The sequence below is a fragment of the Myxine glutinosa genome, chromosome 4 (genome assembly GCF_964187855.1).
Source record: "Myxine glutinosa chromosome 4, kmMyxGlut1.1, whole genome shotgun sequence".
Classification (NCBI taxonomy): Eukaryota; Metazoa; Chordata; class Myxini; order Myxiniformes; family Myxinidae; genus Myxine; species Myxine glutinosa.
This window is the reverse complement of record NC_136264.1, coordinates 21,852,157-21,873,067: the sequence shown is the minus strand read 5'-3', so window position 1 is coordinate 21,873,067 and position 20,911 is coordinate 21,852,157. Positions and strand designations below refer to the sequence as shown.

Genomic DNA, 20,911 nt, shown 5'->3' with positions numbered 1-20,911 from the left:
ACCAGAGTGAAAACTGAGCACTCCCTTTCAGCGTGCGTCACTACCGAGCCCCCTTCGGTGCCCGGAAATGACGTTATGCAGCGCCTGGAGATGGCATAGGAAAGGTGCGGTGTACAACAAGAAAACAAGAGAGAAAACAAGAAAACAACCAGAGTGAAAACTGAGTACTCCGTTTCAGCGTGCGTCACTGCCGAGCCCCCTTCGGTGCCCGGCAATGACGATTTGCAATGCCTGGAGATGGCATAGGAAAGGAGCGGTGTACAACAACCAGAGTGAAAACTGAGTACTCCCTTTCAGCGTGCGTCACTGCCGAGCCCCCTTCGGTGCCCAGCAATGACGATTTGCAGCGCCTGGAGATGGCATAGGAAAGGAGCGGTGTACAAAAGTTGGTTCAAATTAATCCAAACCGACAGGAAACAAAACGCCGACTTGATCACTCTCCCACTCCTGCCTTCCCCCCAATTAGTTTTTTCAATTTATGTTAAGAAATACAGGGGCTGCAAAAGTAGGTATACAGTAAGGAAACAGGTGGATTGGACGACGGGGAGCCCTTGACTGGCCACCACGTTCGCCGGATCTCACCCCTATGGACCTCTTTTTCTGGGGATATGTAAAAGACAGGGTTTTCGCACGCAAGCCACGTTCTGTTGATGCCATGATTCAGTTCATACGGGAGGCTTGCCAGGAAATTGATGCTGATAAAGACCTTTGTGCCAGAGTGTGCATGGGTGTCCACACTCGACTAGTAGAGTGTGTGAATGCCGGGGGCAAACAGTTTGAACATTTGAGGGATTAATATGTTTATTATTGATATGTTTATTATTGATATGTTATTATTGATATGCTTGTATAATCAATAAAATACGTTTTGTTTTTCATTACTGTATACCTACTTTTTCAGCCCCCTGTATATAACCTCCCATTTTTGAGCTCTTTCAATCAGCACAAGAATAAACAGCTTCCGTTTTTTTTTCTTTGTGTCATTTTTATCATGGGCTTCTGCTATTTTTTTTATTTCACAATGTTTTTAAACGTGTATTTTTAAAATCATTATTTTATTCTTTTTTTCAGATCATTGTGCTTCTTGCTGCCTCCTGTGCTGGTAAGTGATTTTAAAACTTTTTCCCGTTTTCAGTGAATCAATGCTTCATGCTCCATTTAGAGGTTTATAAATTCCCTCAATGCATGCATGGGCATCATTACCTGCGTATAGAAAATTTGTACCTTTTAAAACAAGTGAATTTCTTTATGCAAGCCAATTATTTCATGTCAAACTGTCAGGTCTGTTGCTAAACAGTTAAATTATACTGCATTCAATATCTAGTTTGAACAACAACTTATCTAATAACATATTCAATACAATGCAGTATTCGATACAATGCTGAATTGCTGAGAGATTCTGGTCCAATTTGTAGACCTCTAAGGAAGTCCCAATCATTCTCTCAAATCTCATGTTTATTTTTTGTATGATAAATAAAAATGTTTTCGATTTTATCCCATGTCTCTTCCTTCCATTCAAGCCCAACTCACTCGTCCAATATTTTCTCCTTTCCAAATCCTCCAAGATCACTCTTTCATAGTCCTTCCTGATCTTTGCTTTTCTCCTCAAACCCTTTCTCAATTTTGAAATGAAAACAAACACTATTGAATGCTTGAAACAATAAAGCATTTTGTATTATTTTGTCAAGTGCAATAACCATCGTCAACAAGTATTTAGCTCATCTCTGCAGTTTGACAACATTATCAATCAAGCAGCGAGTATAAAATAGACCAATTGTGGCACACCCATGATTTTGACTTTGCCACATAACTTGTGAGGTGGCAGACCAATGGAAAAAAAAACAATTCATTACCAACTTAATCAGAGACAGCAGCTGTTTCCAAGCACAGGCCTAGTTATCCCCTCCAGCACAGTGGTTGGTTCTGTGAAGAAGTTTCCTTGTTTCAGGACTAGGTTAAGGTTCTGCCAGTAGTTTTTTCTCCTCTTCTTTTTTTTTGTAGCCCGTTACTTTTTGTGGCTCTCAGCCTTGTTTATGGCGAATCACAATTTAAAAAAAAATTAATAACAATAATAATTCTGTTCACCTGCAAGCACGTGGTGGAGGACTGTGGTAGCTACTCAATTTGTTCTGTAGCAAAAGGGAAAACTCCATTCACTACCAGCATGTGACAGAAACTTATTGCAATCGATAAAATCTATGATACAACTTGTTTCATATGGTTCAAAATTATTTCAAGTGTTAGAAACCTTTAAAAAAAAAATGTAAGAAATTCCTGAACGCAGAGCAATTCCTTGATGAGAGGAAGTGATTGACATATTGACAAATCCTTGCAATTGTGGTTCGCAGCTGTGAAACCACGTTTTTGGCATTCTTACAAAAACCTCAGTCCTGCCATCTCTGCCGAGCTGCAAGAATGAGCCATGGCCTCCACTTCCTGTTTCATTGTGCACTGCTCTTTCACACCCCCTGGTGGTGAATATTTTTTTTATTGCAAAAAATTTTTTTTCTCAGATTAATTCAACCAGTGCTTTTTTTTTTTACTAAATATTACCTCCAAATATGAAAAAGAAAACCACTCCACAATGTTTTTTTTTTTTTCAAATATTATTTATTCAACGATGAACAAAACTTTCCTTTGACTGAATGACACCCCAATCATGAGAAAATTTGCATCACCATAACCAGTTTATATAAATTGTATTTATAATTGCATCACCATAACCAGTTTATATGAATTGTATTTATAAGTTAGGTAGCAAAGAGGGAGGTGTTAAGATTCAGAAATATCAAGTGTAGATATTTTCATCGATTGTGCAAAATATATTGGCGGATGAGATGGAGAGACATACATTGGCAGATGTTGATCCCCTATATACCAAGAGTAGTGAACGACAACTTGCAATGAGAAGCAATTTTGTTTCCATCAAGCGCGGCGCACCAAACCTGTTCCCATTATGTGTGAAACGTATTGTGTCCGTTTTGTCATTAAGCTGTCTTAATTTCTGTGTGCCAAAAAGGGAGATTATATTAGCTAATGATTTTTATCGTTCTTCCAACGAGTCAGAATAAGCATACAATCAGACAGGATTGATTTCACCTTAAAACATGTCACAGAAACCACAGCAAAATGAAGTATAATGAACGACAACGGTTCACACTGACGAGTGTCTGATTTGAGGTCGGTAGAAGAAGCACACAGGCAGTGACGGAATGGATAAATTTGAAAGAAGGGGATTAAGCAAAGTGAAAGACAGAAATGGAGCCACACCATCCAAGCTGGATGCGCAAACCTTCAAGAGAGTAGAGAATTAGAAAAGATAACAATTGTGAATGGGAAAAAATAGAAAGAGTGTGAGAATACTGATCGATTGATTGATTGATTTATGCTCTCATCTTTGGCTGCTTGATAAGAGTGACACTGGGTGGTTTGCCATTGCCTTCCCAGCAGTTAGTCGTGGCAGGAATTTGTAATTTGGCTAGGATGCCGGTGATAGCTCACCTAATATTGGTGAAGGATCCTGTGGTATCGGTAACATACACCAGCTAATGATAGCAGATGGATACTCGGCTTCACGCCCATTAGACGGATGGCACACACACTGATGAATCACCATGCCTATGAAGCACCGGCATGACAGTCTGTCCATCGATCCTTGCCCACCCCCCAACACTCCCACCCTCCATATCCTACGCCTTACCCCACCCCTCCCCAATTAGGTTCCCTGTGCAGCATATAACCAACCGTATGGTTCTCGAGAAATATACAGCCTTGTTCGATGTACAAGAACAATGCAATCAATGAATATTGTCGTTCAAAGTGAATGGAAACAAAATGGCGTACACAGAGCACGTGAACAGAATTTTCCAGACACGTCATGTCACAAACTCTCCTTGACAGGAACTCATGGCAGATGCAAATTAACCGAAGGAGAAGAGGACGGTGCTGATGATGGGCAAAAATTATGAAGATAGGGACTACCTCTATATCTCCAAAGGTCCCAAAAGACCCAAAACACCTAAAACACCACGAAGACCCCAAAGACCCAAAACACTCCAAAGACCCAGAGGATCCAAAAGACCAAAATGGCTCCGAAGACCCAAACGACCCTGAAGACCCAAAACACCCTGAAGAGCCAAAATACCCCAAAGACCCAAAATACCCCGAAGACCCAAAATACCCCGAAGACCCAACATACCCCGAAGACCTAAAATACCCCAAAGACCCCGAAGACCGAAAACGCCCTGAAGACCCAAAATACCCTGAAAGGCCCAGAGGATCCAAAATATCCTGAAGACCCAAATGGCCTCGAAGACCCAAAAGACCCCGAATACCCAAAACACCGTGAAGACCATGAAGACCCCAAAGACCCAAAACACCCCGAAGACCGAAAACACCCTGAAGACCCTGAAGACCTAAAATACCGAAAAGACCCAGAAGACCCAAAAGACACCGAAGACCCTTAAATACCCTGAAGACGCAAAATAACCCAAATACCCTGAAAGACCCAGAGGAACCAAAAGACCCAAAATACCCCAAAGGCCCAGAAGTCCCTGAAGACCCAATTTTGGCCGCTCTCCCCCACCATCCCACCATCACCACCCACCCCATCCCCCCTCCACCATTCCACCACTTCCTCCACGATCCCAAATCCACCATCACCACCACCAACCCCCACCCACCATTCCCACCATCCCTCACTCCCTGAGAAAGCAGACATGGTCAAAGATGCCTACCCCTCTGAAACAACGTGTAGTGAGGTGCGCGGAACTCGCCGAGTCACGCCAGTACAATTAATTTAAGTAAAGGTTTAAAGAAGTTTAAAGGTGTATAAATATAAATAAATTCTGAGTTTTACTGTCGTTTTACCCAGTGTCTATGACATCAACTGATCTAACAGGTTACATCAGCTATTCGTACCTTTTTTTTTTCTTTCTTTTGTGCTTTTGCCCAACAGTTTTTGCTCATTTTCTTGCAGATATAAACGAGTGCTTATCACACACACCCCTGTTCATTTTTCACCTGCACGAATATCCCAGCGTCATTTTAGTGTACCTGTATGGATAGTTACACTGGCATATTATGTAACAAAAGTAAGTTTTGTCAAATAATATGCCACAATCTTCTATCCAATTTTGCACAATCTTCTATCCTGTACCATCTACATTTCACAGCGTCCTTGATATATCATACCAATTAGCCTCAACCATACCCGGAGGGACAGGAGAGGCTACTGTCGTGTGTGTGTGTGTGTGTGTGTGTGTGTGTGTGTGTGTGTGTGTGTGTGTTACCTGTAGTGTGTGTGTTACCTGTAGTGTGTGAAGGTTATCATACGTATCAGTTGGTATTTTACGTCTACTTTTACCATAATTTAATTTTGTCCCTTGATGTGATTTATGTGCACGTTATTTACTCTGGTTCCTGAGTTTCTCCCCACCACAATTGGTTTGAGGTATGCAGCAAGGCCTAGACTCGACGAATGTGTATAGTCCTGTCTCTTTTAGCTTATTTCATACCTGGTCCAGCTTTGTCTGGAATCAATGTATTCACTCTATGCTGAGCCCTCTCTCTGACAGCTTTGTACTTCCCTTAGATGTTGTGACCAAAACTGAACAGAATGGTCTGGATGATGTGTGGCTAAATTTCTGTGTTGTGTTTTTGCTATCTCCTTAAATTTATTATTTATCCTCCTGCAAACACAACCTAAAACCCTGTTAGCCAAACAGTGCACTTGCTCTTTGCTCCACCACGACTGAATACACCTGCCCTGCATGGGAAAGATCTACTCATGCTAAGAAGATGGATGCCGTTCTGAATGCAAGCTGCCGATCTATCACAGGTTGTTTAAAAACAACAAAGACCAACAAACAACAACATGCATTTTAAGGCCATTTTCCCTGAAGAGCGCGGGTTGGCCCTGCGGTCCCCATGACAATCTTCTCCATTTTGCCCTATTTTCTGCATCTCCAATTGTTAACCCCCTTGCCCGCATTTCTTCTTCCACCATCTTTAGCCAAGTCTTTCTCGGTCTTCCCCGTCCTCTACTTCCTTCCACATTCATTTCCATCACTCTTCTCAACCAGTCACTTTCATCCTTCCCCAACACATGACCAAACCATCTCAAACTGTTCCTCTTCACAGCATCAATTACAGGCTCTATTCCCATCATCTTTCGACATTCACCATTTGTCTTCCTCTCTCAACGATACTCCGCACATCCACCGAACCATTCGCATTTCCACCCTTTCCAGCCTTCGTTGCTGCTCTACGTTCATTACCCATGTCTCGCTCCCATAAATCACAACACTTCTCACACATGCAGCATACACCTTTCCCTTCAGCTTCAACGACACTCCCATCCTCATCAGCATGCCACTCAGTTCCCGAAACTTCTTCCATGCACATCTCACTCTTGCAACCGTTACCGAGTCTGATCCGCCTTCTCCATTCAGCATGTCTCCGAGGTAGCAAAATGTTTTCACACCTTCCAGCTTCACGCCGTCTCCAAGATCCAACTCAACATTTCCTCCATCTGCAGCTCCCTCTGTGCACACCTTACATTTGAATGTAGCTGCCACTGGTTAATGACCTTCTCCGACCACTACATTTTTGATGAACCCACTCAGCGCACATTGTACATTGAATGGAGTTCACTCCAACACCCTTCCTGCACACAGCACATGGCCACTTCCCAGTTCTTTCCACCTCACCACATGCTTTACCACTTGCCATCACCTTCGTCTTTCCTATATTCACCTTCAGACCTTTTGTCTCCATACATTCCTTCCACTTGTTCATCTTTTCCTTCAGTCCATCCATACTTTCCGCAATCAACACCAAATCATCTGCATACAACAACTCCCATGGTAAACCCTCCTTTTCGTTCTGCGCCAGCACCTCCATCACAGCTACAAATAGTAGTGGATTTAGTACCGACCCCTGATGCACTCCCACCTTCACCTCAAACTCACCACTGTTCTCGTCCTTCGTCGTTAAGGTGCAGTCACACTATGACGTTTCAGAGAAACTTATATCTAGCGTATGAAAAATCATAAAATAATGTCAACACGTCGGCATACGCCCTAAAAAGCATCGAAAATTCTACAGCATGAATAAATTGCGCGTATGCATAACGTATTGAACGTAAACATCGCGTATGTCTAACCTATTAGTAACCTATCACTAACTTATATATAACTTATGACAGCATATCACAGCGTATGGCCAGCGTATGTCCAGCGTTCTCGACTTATGCCCAACGTATGAGTAACTTATGAGAAACCTATGCGCAGCGCGCTCGGCGTGTTGCCGACGATCACGTGACGTTCTGCATAAATACGGCGCCGATCTCTACAGTACCGTGATCCTGGGACCCACTCTGGCTAGCAGCTCGTCGAACATCTCGGGGGACATCCGCATGAAGTTCCTGAAAGATGCTTGGTCCTCGTTTCGGAGTTCCACCAGAAGCTGGTCGTACAGGCCAAACTGCCGTCGCCTCCCAATCCATGGTCTGACCCAGACCTTCCCCCGTCGTTGACCTCTTCTCCTCCTCATCCTATTGGCACGGATCCGGTGAAGTGCCAATTCGATGATGTCATACTGATGTTGGAGAACGACTGGTTGGTATTCTTGTCGAAGCCTCTCAGGATCCTCCATCTTCTCTGATGACGGGTGGAGAAGTGATGGTGAGCTACTCACAGGCCCCCATATATACAGTGACCGCAAAACTCTGGCAAAACGCCAATAATACGCTAGTTGTACGGTAGAAACACGTTCAATAAGTTACTCCATCGTCAGACATATGTCTAATACGTCTGAATACGTCAATATGCGTTGCAGATACGTCGGATATAGGTTAGATATAGGTTAGAAGTAAGTTACTCATAGGTTATCAATAAGTTAGCTGTACGGTACACCTTCATGCCAACGTATCTCGACGTATCTCGACGTATGAGTAACCTACCTCTAACGTATTTAACGTATGTCTGGCGTATGCCTAACGTATGCCTAACCTATGAAGAGGACGTCGGCATACGCCCAAAATTTTTGTGCATGCACAAAAATTTATTTTGGCCTCTGCGTACAACAACGTATGCCAGCTTATACCAGCGTGCTTTTAGCGTATACAACTTATACCAAACCTACCCCTAACTTATGTCAACGTACACCAGCGTGTTGGTGAAAATTCACATACGTCGGCATAAAGGTGCAGTCACACTATGACGTTTTAGAGAAACTTATATCTAGCGTATGAAAAATCATAAAATAATGTCAACGTCGGCATACGCCCAAAAAAGCATCAAAAATGCTACAGCATGAATAAATTGGGCGTATGCATAACGTATTGAACGTATACATAGCGTATGTCTAACCTATTAGTAACCTATCACTAACTTATATATAACTTATGACAGCATATCACAGCGTATGGCCAGCGTATGTCCAGCGTTCTCGACTTATGCCCAACGTATGAGTAACTTATGAGAAACCTATGCGCAGCGCGCTCGGCGTGTTGCCGACGATCACATGACGTTCTGCATAAATACGGCGCCGATCTCTACAGTACCGCGAGTTATCAACATCAACATGGCACCCAAGAAAAGGAAGAAGACAGCAACCGAGACGTCTGCCAGGGGCCGAGGTAGAGGCAAGAAGAACACATCTACACTATCATCCTCACCATCATCGTCTCACCATCATGACCCAGACCTTCCCCCATCGTTGACCTCTTCTCCTCCTCATCCTATTGGCACGGATCTGGTGAAGTGCCAATTCGATGATGTCATACTGATGTTGGAGAACGACTGGTTGGTATTCTTGTCGAAGCCTCTCAGGATCCCCCATCTTCTCTGATGACGGGTGGAGAAGTGATGGTGAGCTACTCACAGGCCCCCATATATACAGTGACCGCAAAACGCTGGCAAAACGCCAATAATATGCGAGTTGTACGGTAGAAACACGTTCAATAAGTTACTCCATTTTCAGACATACGTCTAATACGTCTGAATACGTCAAGATGCGTTGCAGACACGTCAGATATAGGTTAGATATAGGTTAGAAGGAAGTTACTCATAGGTTATCAATAAGTTAGCTGTACAGTACACCTTCATGCCAACGTATCTCGACGTATCTCGACGTATGAGTAACCTACCTCTAACGTATTTAACGTATGTCTAGCGTAAGTCTAGCGTATGCCTAAAGTATGCCTAACCTATGAAGAGGACGTCGGCATACGCCCAAATTTTTTGTGCATGCACAAAAATTTATTTCGGCCTCTGCGTACAACAACGTATGCCAGCTTATACCAGCGTGCTTTTAACGTATACAACTTATACCAAACCTACCCCTAACTTATGTCAACGTACACCAGCGTGTTGGTGAAAATTCACATACGTCGGCATAAGTTACTGCTATACGTTATAGTGTGAATGCATCTTAAGTTACTGCTATACGTTATAATGTGACTGCACCTTTACAGCTGTGCGCGCTCTTTTGTACATTGCCATCACTACTTTGATTAACCATTCCTCCACTCCTAACTTCCTCAATGCCCATGTCAATACTTCGCGTGGAACCCTATCTAATGCTTTCTCCAGATCAACAAACCCAAGAAACAACTGCTTCCTCTTCTCCATGTACTTCTCCTGCAACTGCCTCACAATTAAGAGCGCACCTGTTGTTCCTCTTCCTGGCATAATTCCAAACTGCATTTCGTCGATCTTCACCTTCTTCCTTATCCTCCTCTCCAACACCCTTTCCAATACCTTCATTCCATGCTCCAATAACTTTATTGCTCGGTACGAGCCACACTCCAGATGGTCACCTTTCCCCTTGTATAGAGGGACAAGGGTACTCGGTTCCCAATTCACTGGAATGCGGCCTTCCTTCACCACCAGATTACAGATCTCTGTCATTCTCTTCACACCCCAACTTCCTGCTGCCTTCAACATATCTCCCACAACTCCCGTCGGCCCTCCCGCTTTTCTACTCTTCATTGCTTTTATCTCTTCCTCAACTTCCTTCTCAGTTATCTTCTCTGCTGGTCCTAAAACTGGGTTACTCTCTATGTTGCCATCCCATTCATTCTCTGTATTCAACAGCATTTCCATATGTCCTTTCCATCTTCCTTTCATTCCATCTGTGTCCACAACGATTTGTCCCACTTCATCCTTCAAGCAACTCACCCCCATCACATCACACCTCTCTTTCGCTATCTGCTTTGCAATCCTGAATACCGCTCTCTGACCCTCTTCCGAATCCAAGCTTTCTCCGAACATTTTCCTACATGCCTCCTGCGCCTTTGCTACCTCTTTCTTTGCAGCCTTCTGGGCTGCCTTAGAACTCTCCTGCTCTGCTTTTTCTGCTCCCGTACCCTTCGCCTTCTGCCACTCCTTGAACTTCTTCCTCTTCTCATCAATCCTCTTTCCAACTTCCTCATCCCACCACCATGTTTCGAGTGCCTCGGTGGTCCTTTTGTCCATCCACATACCTCACCAACGGCTCCCAACAGACTATCTTTCATTGACATCCAACCACGTTCAAGCTCAACCACATCATCCTCTACCCTACTCAGCCTCTCTTTTAATGCCTTTTTAATTTAGTTTAGTTTTAATTTTAAAAACAACAAACACCAATTGCTTTTATATCTTGGTGGGAATAGCTCCCTCTGATATAAGAAGAACGGCAGCCAGAAAGAAAGAGTGACTCCATCACACATCAGATGAGAGGCACTCTGCATGGTCATACACCGACACTCAGCCGCCTAAACTCAAGGAAGAGCTTCATGAACAGTGTTGTTTCATGACAATCAACCCCATTTGAAGCCCGCCATCCCTCACTCCCTGAGAAAGCAGACATGGTCAAAGATGCCTACTACTCTGAAACGACGTGTGGTGAGGCGCGCGGAGCTCGCCGAGTCACGCCATTATAATTCATTTAAGTAAAGGTTTAAAGAAATTTAAAGGTGTATAAATACAAAAAAATTCCGAGTTTTACTGCCGTTTTACCCAGTGTCTATGACATCACCTTATCTAACACGTTACATCAGTTATTCGTACCTTTTTTCTTCTTAAAAGAGATATTGTCTGCCACAAAGCCTCTAAGGCCACTCGAGGTGGGGGCTACACAAAGTAAAGTAGAGATATTAGACAGAAAGAAGGAATATATTGCCGTTCCCCTTCAATTGAGGTAGATTGAGATTGCGGGGAAAGTAGAATGTAGGTAAACTGTTCCAGAGTGATGCAGTGCTGGGGGGAAAAAAAACGAGAAGAATACCTCACAGTCTTACCTTGGGACAGATAGTGTATGGATGCTGTATGGGAAGACTGCCAAATGTGTGGAGCGACTGAAAGTATGCTCAGGTAGAACAACCTGTGAGACCCTCAGAGCACATTCCATGGTAATATATTGGTATAGAAAAGGCTCAAGGAAGCAACAGAGCAGCGGACTAAGAGAGGTTCCAGGGATGATGCCAACTCCTGTCCCACCAGAATGTCAGCACGTCACTGGATTCTGTCAAGAAGAGGGGGGGGAGGCATGTGAAGGGGGGGGGGGGGGTGGGAGAGGTATAAACATCTCGGCTCTCTGCTCACCTTCACTCTTTCATTCCTCTTTTCTCCCGCCTGTGGAACAAACTCCCACACTCCCTTCAATCCCTCTCCTCCCTCCAGGTCTTTAAAACAGCTGTTCACCACCATCTCTTATCTTCCCCCATCCATAACCTTGATCTTTTCTACCCCCACTAATTCACCCCAGATCCACCTTGTTTGAAATTCCAACTTCTTTCCTGGAAATCCTGGTAGTGTCCATATGTTTATACCTCTCCCACCCCCCCCCTTCACATGCCTCCCCCCCTTCACATGCCTCCCCCCCAAAGCCCTCTCCCTCCCACAGATCTCTCGATGTCTCCATGTCTCTCGGTCCCTGCTCTCAAATGTTGTGTTTGTGTCCTTCCCCCTCTCTCCCCATCTTGTCTACCGCTCCCGATGTTATTTGTTTTATGTGTCTGTTTGTCTTTCTGTGTGATTAATGTTCGCTCTTTCACGAGCCTCGATCTTGTATACAAAAAAAAAAAAAAAAAAAAAGAAAGAAAAAAAAAGAGATAGGTGACAGGCCAGCGCAACAGCCCAAATATAGAAATGATACTCCATAACAGGTCATAAAGTGGCCTTGCATAGATGGAGCATAGGAGCTTGAGAAAGGTATCGTTGAGCACGAAATAAGCAGGGAAGGTGCTGGGACGCTCTTTTAGCTGCACCAGAGATGTACCTTTCCTTGCTGAGGTTTGAACTGATATCCAATCCAAGCAGACGGATAACAGGAGGTTCCTGCAAAGATGAATAATCCATAGGCAGAGTTGGATAACAAGGTTATCTTGAACTAGACACAGACAACAAGTGGGTCTTTTTTGGTTGAAAGTAGGAAGCCAGTCTTTTTCCCAGTTTATCACACTCTCTAGGTGGTGACTGAGAGTGGCACTGGCATGGTCGTGGTTAGGAAGAGACAAGGCTACCTGGGTAGGTAGTATACAGTGTTGAGTCATCTGCGTAAATGCTTAATTGAGAAAGAATACAATCAGGCAGATCATTGATCTATAACAAGAACAATATTGGACTCAACACAGACCCCTGAAGAACACCAGCAATCGTATTATGGACAATGGACGACTGTCCCTCATGTACCACAGCGATTTGATGATTTGCAAGGAAGTCAGAGATTGTATCAAGCAATTATCCAGAAATTCCATATGATTTTAGCTGATGGATGAAGCTCTTTTGTCACACTTCGAGAGCAACAACCCTGGCTTCTTCACGATGATCCAAAGCCCTATTCACATGTTCAGTGGTTAGGGAGAGAACATCAGCCTTTTACCTTGAATGTCGAAAGCCATACTGGACATCATTTAGGAGGTTATGGGTTTCCAGATGAGTCATGAGTTGTCATTTGATCAAGGATTTAATCACTGTGCTTATAATGGGTAGAAGGCAAACATGCCGATAGTTAGAAGGATCAGAAATCTTAACGGAGCCTTTAAAGATAGGGACTAGAGAAGCCTGCTTCCAGACAAGTGGAAACACAGACTTTGACAGACACAAACAATATAGTTTTGAGAGAACAAATGACAGTTCAGGTGAACACATCTTTAAAGCAATTGCTGGGATTCTATCTGACCTAGCAAATTTTGAAATGTCAAGCCTTGAATAATCTTAGCAACTTTCCTGGGTGTTATGATGATAGTGGAAGGCCTGGTGTCAAGATGGGAAGGATAAATAGGCAATGGATGTCCATGGTCTTCAAGTGTGGAGCTTGCAGCAAAATGCTCATTGAAGAGGTTGACTTTATCAATAGAAGAAGAAAGAACTTCAGGGCCATTGAAGAGGACAGGAATCTATGAGTGATTACGGTTGAGAATGCCATCAGCAATTCTCAATAAATCTCTGGAACGTAGCCGTTTATTGGAGATAGAATCACAAACAGATTCTGCATACTGTCGCTTGGCATTCTCCAATAATTATCGTTTACAGTGGTTGCTCGCCAGGTGAAGCAAATGATGCACCTCACTCGCGCCAACACGATGATGCATGCTCTACACAACAATGATATGAGAAAATTTATGATAAATTATGACATATAAAATTATGTCATCACTCACGTCGCCATATTGCCACATTGTATCAAAGAAAATGCCCTTCAAAAACAGAAGATTTGGCTTGCACCAACTTGACTGCACAGTGTAAGTATTCCATGAATACCATCTCGTTTGATCAGGTCATTGAATAGATCAGATCATGCATGGTATTAAAATATGTTAGATCCAGTCAATGAAAGGTTAAGATAATGCATGACATTAAAATATGTTCGATCAGGTCATTGAAAGCATCAAATCTTGGATGACATTATAATATGGCAGATCATGTCACTGAAAGGATCAGACTAGAATCAGTAACTTTTCCACCAACACACATCAAATATCGCATCAGAACCAACAACATTATTTGAAGCAACCACACATACACCACAAATGAAAACAAGTGAAATAAAAAACCAATGATGCAATTTTTTTTTCCACAGATGCAACAACAACCACTGAAACTGCATCATCGACATCCACGGAACCAACAACGACATCCACGGAACCAACAACGACATCCACGGAGCCAACAACGACGTCCACGGAGCCAACAACGACGTCCACGGAGCCAACCACGACGTCCACGGAGCCAACCACGACGTCCACGGAGCCGACAACGACATCCACGGAGCCGCCAACGACATCCACGGAGCCGCCAATGACATCCACGGAGCCGCCAACGACATCCACGGAGCCGCCAACGACATCCACGGAGCCGACAACGACTTCCACGGAGCCGACAACGACTTCCACGGAGCCGACAACGACTTCCACGGAGCCGACCACGACATCCACGGAGCCGACCACGACATCCACGGAGCCGACCACGACATCCACGGAGCCGACAACGACATCCACGGAGCCGACAACGACATCCACACCGACACCCACGGAACCAACAACGACATCCACGGAGCCAACAACGACATCCACACCGACAACCACGGAGCCGACAACGCCATCCACGGAGCCGACAACGCCATCCACGGAGCCGACAACGCCATCCACGGAGCCGACAACGCCATCCACGGAGCCGACAACGCCATCCACGGAGCCGACAACGACATCCACGGAGCCGCCAACGACATCCACGGAGCCGACAACGACATCCACGGAGCCGACAACGACATCCACGGAGCCGACAACGACATCCACGGAGCCGACAACGACATCCACGGAGCCGACAACGACATCCACGGAGCCGACAACGACATCCACGGAGCCGACAACGACATCCACGGAGCCGACAACGACATCCACGGAGCCGACAACGACATCCACGGAGCCGACAACGACATCCACGGAGCCGACAACGACATCCACGGAGCCGACAACGACATCCACGGAGCCGACAACGACATCCACGGAGCCGACAACGACATCCACGGAGCCGACAACGACATCCACGGAGCCGACAACGACATCCACGGAGCCGACAACGACATCCACGGAGCCGACAACTACATCCACGGAGCCGACAACTACATCCACGGAGCCGACAACGACTTCCACGGAGCCGACAACGACTTCCACGGAGCCGACCACGACATCCACGGAGCCGACCACGACATCCGCGGACCCGACAACGACATCCACGGAGCCGACAACGACATCCACGGAGCCGACAACGACATCCACGGAGCCGACAACGACATCCACGGAGCCGACAACGACATCCACGGAGCCGACAACGACATCCACGGAGCCGACAACGACATCCACGGAGCCGACAACGACATCCACGGAGCCGACAACGACATCCACGGAGCCGACAACGACATCCACGGAGCCGACAACGACATCCACGGAGCCGACAACGACATCCACGGAGCCGACAACGACATCCACGGAGCCGACAACGACATCCACGGAGCCGACAACGACATCCACGGAGCCGACAACCACGGAACCAACAACGACATCCACGGAGCCAACTACGACATCCACGGAGCCAACTACGACATCCACACCGACAACCACGGAGCCGACAACGACATCCACGGAGCCGACAACGACATCCACGGAGCCGACAACGACATCCACGGAGCCGACAACTACATCCACGGAGCCGACAACTACATCCACGGAGCCGACAACTACATCCACGGAGCCGACAACGACATCCACGGAGCCGACAACGACATCCACGGAGCCGACAACGACATCCACGGAGCCGACAACGACATCCACGGAGCCGACAACGACATCCACGGAGCCGACAACTACATCCACGGAGCCGACAACTACATCCACGGAGCCGACAACTACATCCACGGAGCCGACAACGACATCCACGGAGCCGACAACGACATCCACGGAGCCGACAACGACATCCACGGAGCCGCCAACGACATCCACGGAGCCGACAACGACATCCACGGAGCCGACAACGACATCCACGGAGCCGACAACGACATCCACGGAGCCGACAACGACATCCACGGAGCCGCCATCGACATCCACGGAGCCGCCACCGACATCCACGGAGCCGCCAACGACAGCCACGGAGCCGACAACGACTTCCACGGAGCCGACAACGACATCCACGGAGCCGACAACGACATCCACGGAGCCGACAACGACATCCACGGAGCCGACAACGACATCCACGGAGCCGACAACGACATCCACGGAGCCGACAACGACATCCACGGAGCCGACAACGACATCCACGGAGCCGACAACGACAATCACGGACCCGACAACGACATCCACGGAGCCGTCAACGACATCCACGGAGCCGACAACGACAATCACGGACCCGACAACGACATCCACGGAGCCGACAACGACAATCACGGAGCCGACAACGACAATCACGGACCCGACAACGACATCCACGGAGCCGACAACGACATCCACGGAGCCGACAACGACATCCACGGAGCAGACAACGACATCCACGGAGCCGCCAACGACATCCACGGAGCCGCCAACGACATCCACGGAGCCGCCAACGACATCCACGGAGCCGACAACGACATCCACGGAGCCGACAACGACATCCACGGAGCCGACAACGACATCCACGGAGCCGACAACGACATCCACGGAGCCGACAACGACATCCACGGAGCCGACAACGACATCCACGGAGCCGACAACGACATCCACGGAGCCGACAACGACATCCACGGAGCCGACAACGACATCCACGGAGCCGACAACGACATCCACGGAGCCGACAACGACATCCACGGAGCCGAAAACGACATCCACGGAGCCGACGACATCCACGGAGCCGACAACGACATCCACACCGACACCCACGGAACCAACAACGACATCCACGGAGCCAACAACGACATCCACACCGACGACCACGGAGCCAACAACGACATCCACGGAGCCAACAACGACATCCACGGAGCCAACAACGACATCCACGGAGCCAACAACGACATCCACGGAGCCAACAACGACATCCACGGAGCCAACAACGACATCCACACCGACAACCACGGAGCCGACAACGACATCCACTGAGCCGACAACGACATCCACTGAGCCGACGACATCCACGGAGCCGACAACTACATCCACGGAGCCGACAACTACATCCACGGAGCAGACAACGACATCCACGGAGCCGACAACGACATCCACGGAGCCGACAACGACATCCACGGAGCCGACAACGACATCCACGGAGCCGACGACATCCACGGAGCCGACAACGACATCCACACCGACACCCACGGAACCAACAACGACATCCACGGAGCCAACAACGACATCCACACCGACGACCACGGAGCCAACAACGACATCCACGGAGCCAACAACGACATCCACGGAGCCAACAACGACATCCACGGAGCCAACGACATCCACGGAGCCGACAACGACATCCACGGAGCCGACGACGACATCGACGGAGCCTACAACGACATCCACGGAGCCGACAACGACATCCACGGAGCCGACAACGACATCCACGGAGCCGACAACGACAGCCACGGAGCCGACAACGACATCCACGGAGCCGACAACGACATCCACGGAGCCGACAACGACATCCACGGAGCCGACAACGACATCCACGGAGCCGACAACGACATCCACGGAGCCGACAACGACATCCACGGAGCCGCCAACGACATCCACGGAGCCGCCAACGACATCCACGGAGCCGACAACGACATCCACAGAGCCAACTACGACATCCACGGAGCCAACTACGACATCCACACCGACAACCACGGAGCCGACAACGACATCCACTGAGCCGATGACATCCACGGAGCCGACAACTACATCCACGGAGCCGACAACGACATCCACGGAGCCGACAACGACATCCACGGAGCCGACAACGACATCCACGGAGCCGCCAACGACATCCACGGAGCCGCCAACGACATCCACGGAGCCGACAACGACATCCACGGAGCCGACAACGACATCCACGGAGCCGACAACGACATCCACGGAGCCGACAACGACATCCACGGAGCCGACGACATCCACGGAGCCGACAACGACATCCACGGAGCCGACAACGACATCCACGGAGCCGACAACGACAATCACGGAGCCGACAACGACATCCACGGAGCCAACAACGACATCCACGGAGCCGACAACGACAATCACGGACCCGACAACGACATCCACGGAGCCGAAAATGACATCCACGGAGCCGACGACATCCACGGAGCCGACAACGACATCCACACCGACACCCACGGAACCAACAACGACATCCACGGAGCCAACAACGACATCCACACCGACGACCACGGAGCCAACAACGACATCCACGGAGCCAACAACGACATCCACGGAGCCAACAACGACATCCACAGAGCCAACAACGACATCCACGGAGCCAACTACGACATCCACGGAGCCAACTACGACATCCACACCGACAACCACGGAGCCGACAACGACATCCACTGAGCCGACGACATCCACGGAGCCGACAACTACATCCATGGAGCCGACAACGACAATCACGGACCCGACAACGACATCCACGGAGCCGAAAACGACATCCACGGAGCCGACGACATCCACGGAGCCGACAACGACATCCACACCGACACCCACGGAACCAACAACGACATCCACGGAGCCAACAACGACATCCACACCGACGACCACGGAGCCAACAACGACATCCACGGAGCCAACAACGACATCCACGGAGCCAACAACGACATCCACGGAGCCAACAACGACATCCACGGAGCCAACTACGACATCCACGGAGCCAACTACGACATCCACACCGACAACCACGGAGCCGACAACGACATCCACTGAGCCGACGACATCCACGGAGCCGACAACTACATCCACGGAGCCGACAACTACATCCACGGAGCAGACAACGACATCCACGGAGCCGACAACGACATCCACGGAGCCGACAACGACATCCACGGAGCCGACAACGACATCCACGGAGCCGACAACGACATCCACGGAGCCGCCAACGACATCCACGGAGCCGACAACGACATCCACGGAGCCGACAACGACATCCACGGAGCCGACAACGACATCCACGGAGCCGACAACGACATCCACGGAGCCGACAACGACATCCACGGAGCCGACAACGACATCCACGGAGCCGACAACGACAATCACGGACCCGACAACGACATCCACGGAGCCGACAACGACATCCACGGAGCCGACAACGACAATCACGGACCCGACAACGACATCCACGGAGCCGAAAACGACATCCACGGAGCCGACGACATCCACGGAGCCGACAACGACATCCACACCGACACCCACGGAACCAACAACGACATCCACGGAGCCAACAACGACATCCACACCGACGACCACGGAGCCAACAACGACATCCACGGAGCCAACAACGACATCCACGGAGCCAACAACGACATCCACGGAGCCAACAACGACATCCACGGAGCCAACGACATCCACGGAGCCGACGACGACATCCACGGAGCCGACGACGACATCGACGGAGCCTACAACGACATCCACGGAGCCGACAACGACAATCACGGACCCGACAACGACATCCACGGAGCCAACAACGACATCCACGGACCCGACAACGACAATCACGGACCCGACGACGACATCCACGGAGCCGACGACGACATCCACGGAGCCGACGACGACATCCACGGAGCCGACGACGACATCCACGGAGCCGACGACGACATCCACGGAGCCGACGACGACATCCACGGAGCCGACAACGACATCCACGGAGCCGACAACGACATCCACGGAGCCGGCAACGACATCCACGGAGCCGACAACGACAATCACGGACCCGACAACGACATCCACGGAGCCGACAACGACATCCACGGAGCCGACAACGACAATCACGGACCCGACAACGACATCCACGGAGCCGAAAACGACATCCACGGAGCCGACGACATCCACGGAGCCGACAACGACATCCACACCGACACCCACGGAACCAACAACGACATCCACGCAGCCAACAACGACATCCACGCAGCCAACAACGACATCCACGCAGCCAACAACGACATCCACGGAGCCAACAACGACATCGACGGAGCCAACAACGACATCCACGGAGCCAACAACGACATCCACGCAGCCAACAACGACATCCACGCAGCCAACAACGACATCCACGGAGCCAACAACGACATCCACGCAGCCAACAACGACATCCACGGAGCCAACAACGACATCCACGGAGCCAACAACGACATCCACGCAGCCAACAACGACATCCACGCAGCCAACAACGACATCCACGGAGCCAACAACGACATCCACGCAGCCAACAACGACATCCACGCAGCCAGCAACGACATCCACGCAGCCAACAACGACATCCACGGAGCCAACAACGACATCCACGCAGCCAACAACGACATCCACGCAGCCAACAACGACATCCACGCAGCCAACAACGACATCCACGCAGCCAACAACGACATCCACGCAGCCAACAACGACATCCACGCAGCCAACAACGACATCCACGGAGCCAACAACGACATCCACGCAGCCAACAACGACATCCACGCAGCCAACAACGACATCCACGCAGCCAACAACGACATCCACGGAGCCAACAGCAACATCCACAGAATCCACACCTACAACACTTCCTCCAAGTACAGGTGAGGGTAATACCTGAACCAAAATCACATTCTTATTTCCATTGATATGCTTTGATAACAACATTACAATGACAATGTGGGTGGTTCGTGTGCAGCCACCCGGCTGCTGGTTGCATCATTTTCTGTGGGTGCGTCTGCCGCTGATGTAATGCCACTCTCTGTCTAGTTA

At 48.8% G+C, this 20,911-nt stretch overlaps 2 protein-coding genes across 2 annotated transcripts in view; both read left to right on the top strand.

The window, feature by feature from the left end:
- The window catches only part of LOC144891580 (uncharacterized), a 38,472-nt gene extending 19,937 nt beyond the window's left edge, over positions 1-18,535 (top strand). The window contains exons 2-3 of the mRNA XM_078775193.1: positions 16,056-16,726; positions 18,439-18,535. Of these exons, the coding sequence (XP_078631319.1) occupies positions 16,056-16,726; positions 18,439-18,535 (768 nt within the window). The remainder of the gene's footprint in view (positions 1-16,055; positions 16,727-18,438) is intronic.
- Positions 18,536-20,589: 2,054 nt separating this feature from the next.
- LOC144891579 (uncharacterized) overlaps positions 20,590-20,911 on the top strand; it is a 92,296-nt gene continuing 91,974 nt past the window's right edge. The window contains exon 1 of the mRNA XM_078775192.1: positions 20,590-20,742. The gene's annotated coding sequence lies outside the window, so the exon portion shown is untranslated. The remainder of the gene's footprint in view (positions 20,743-20,911) is intronic.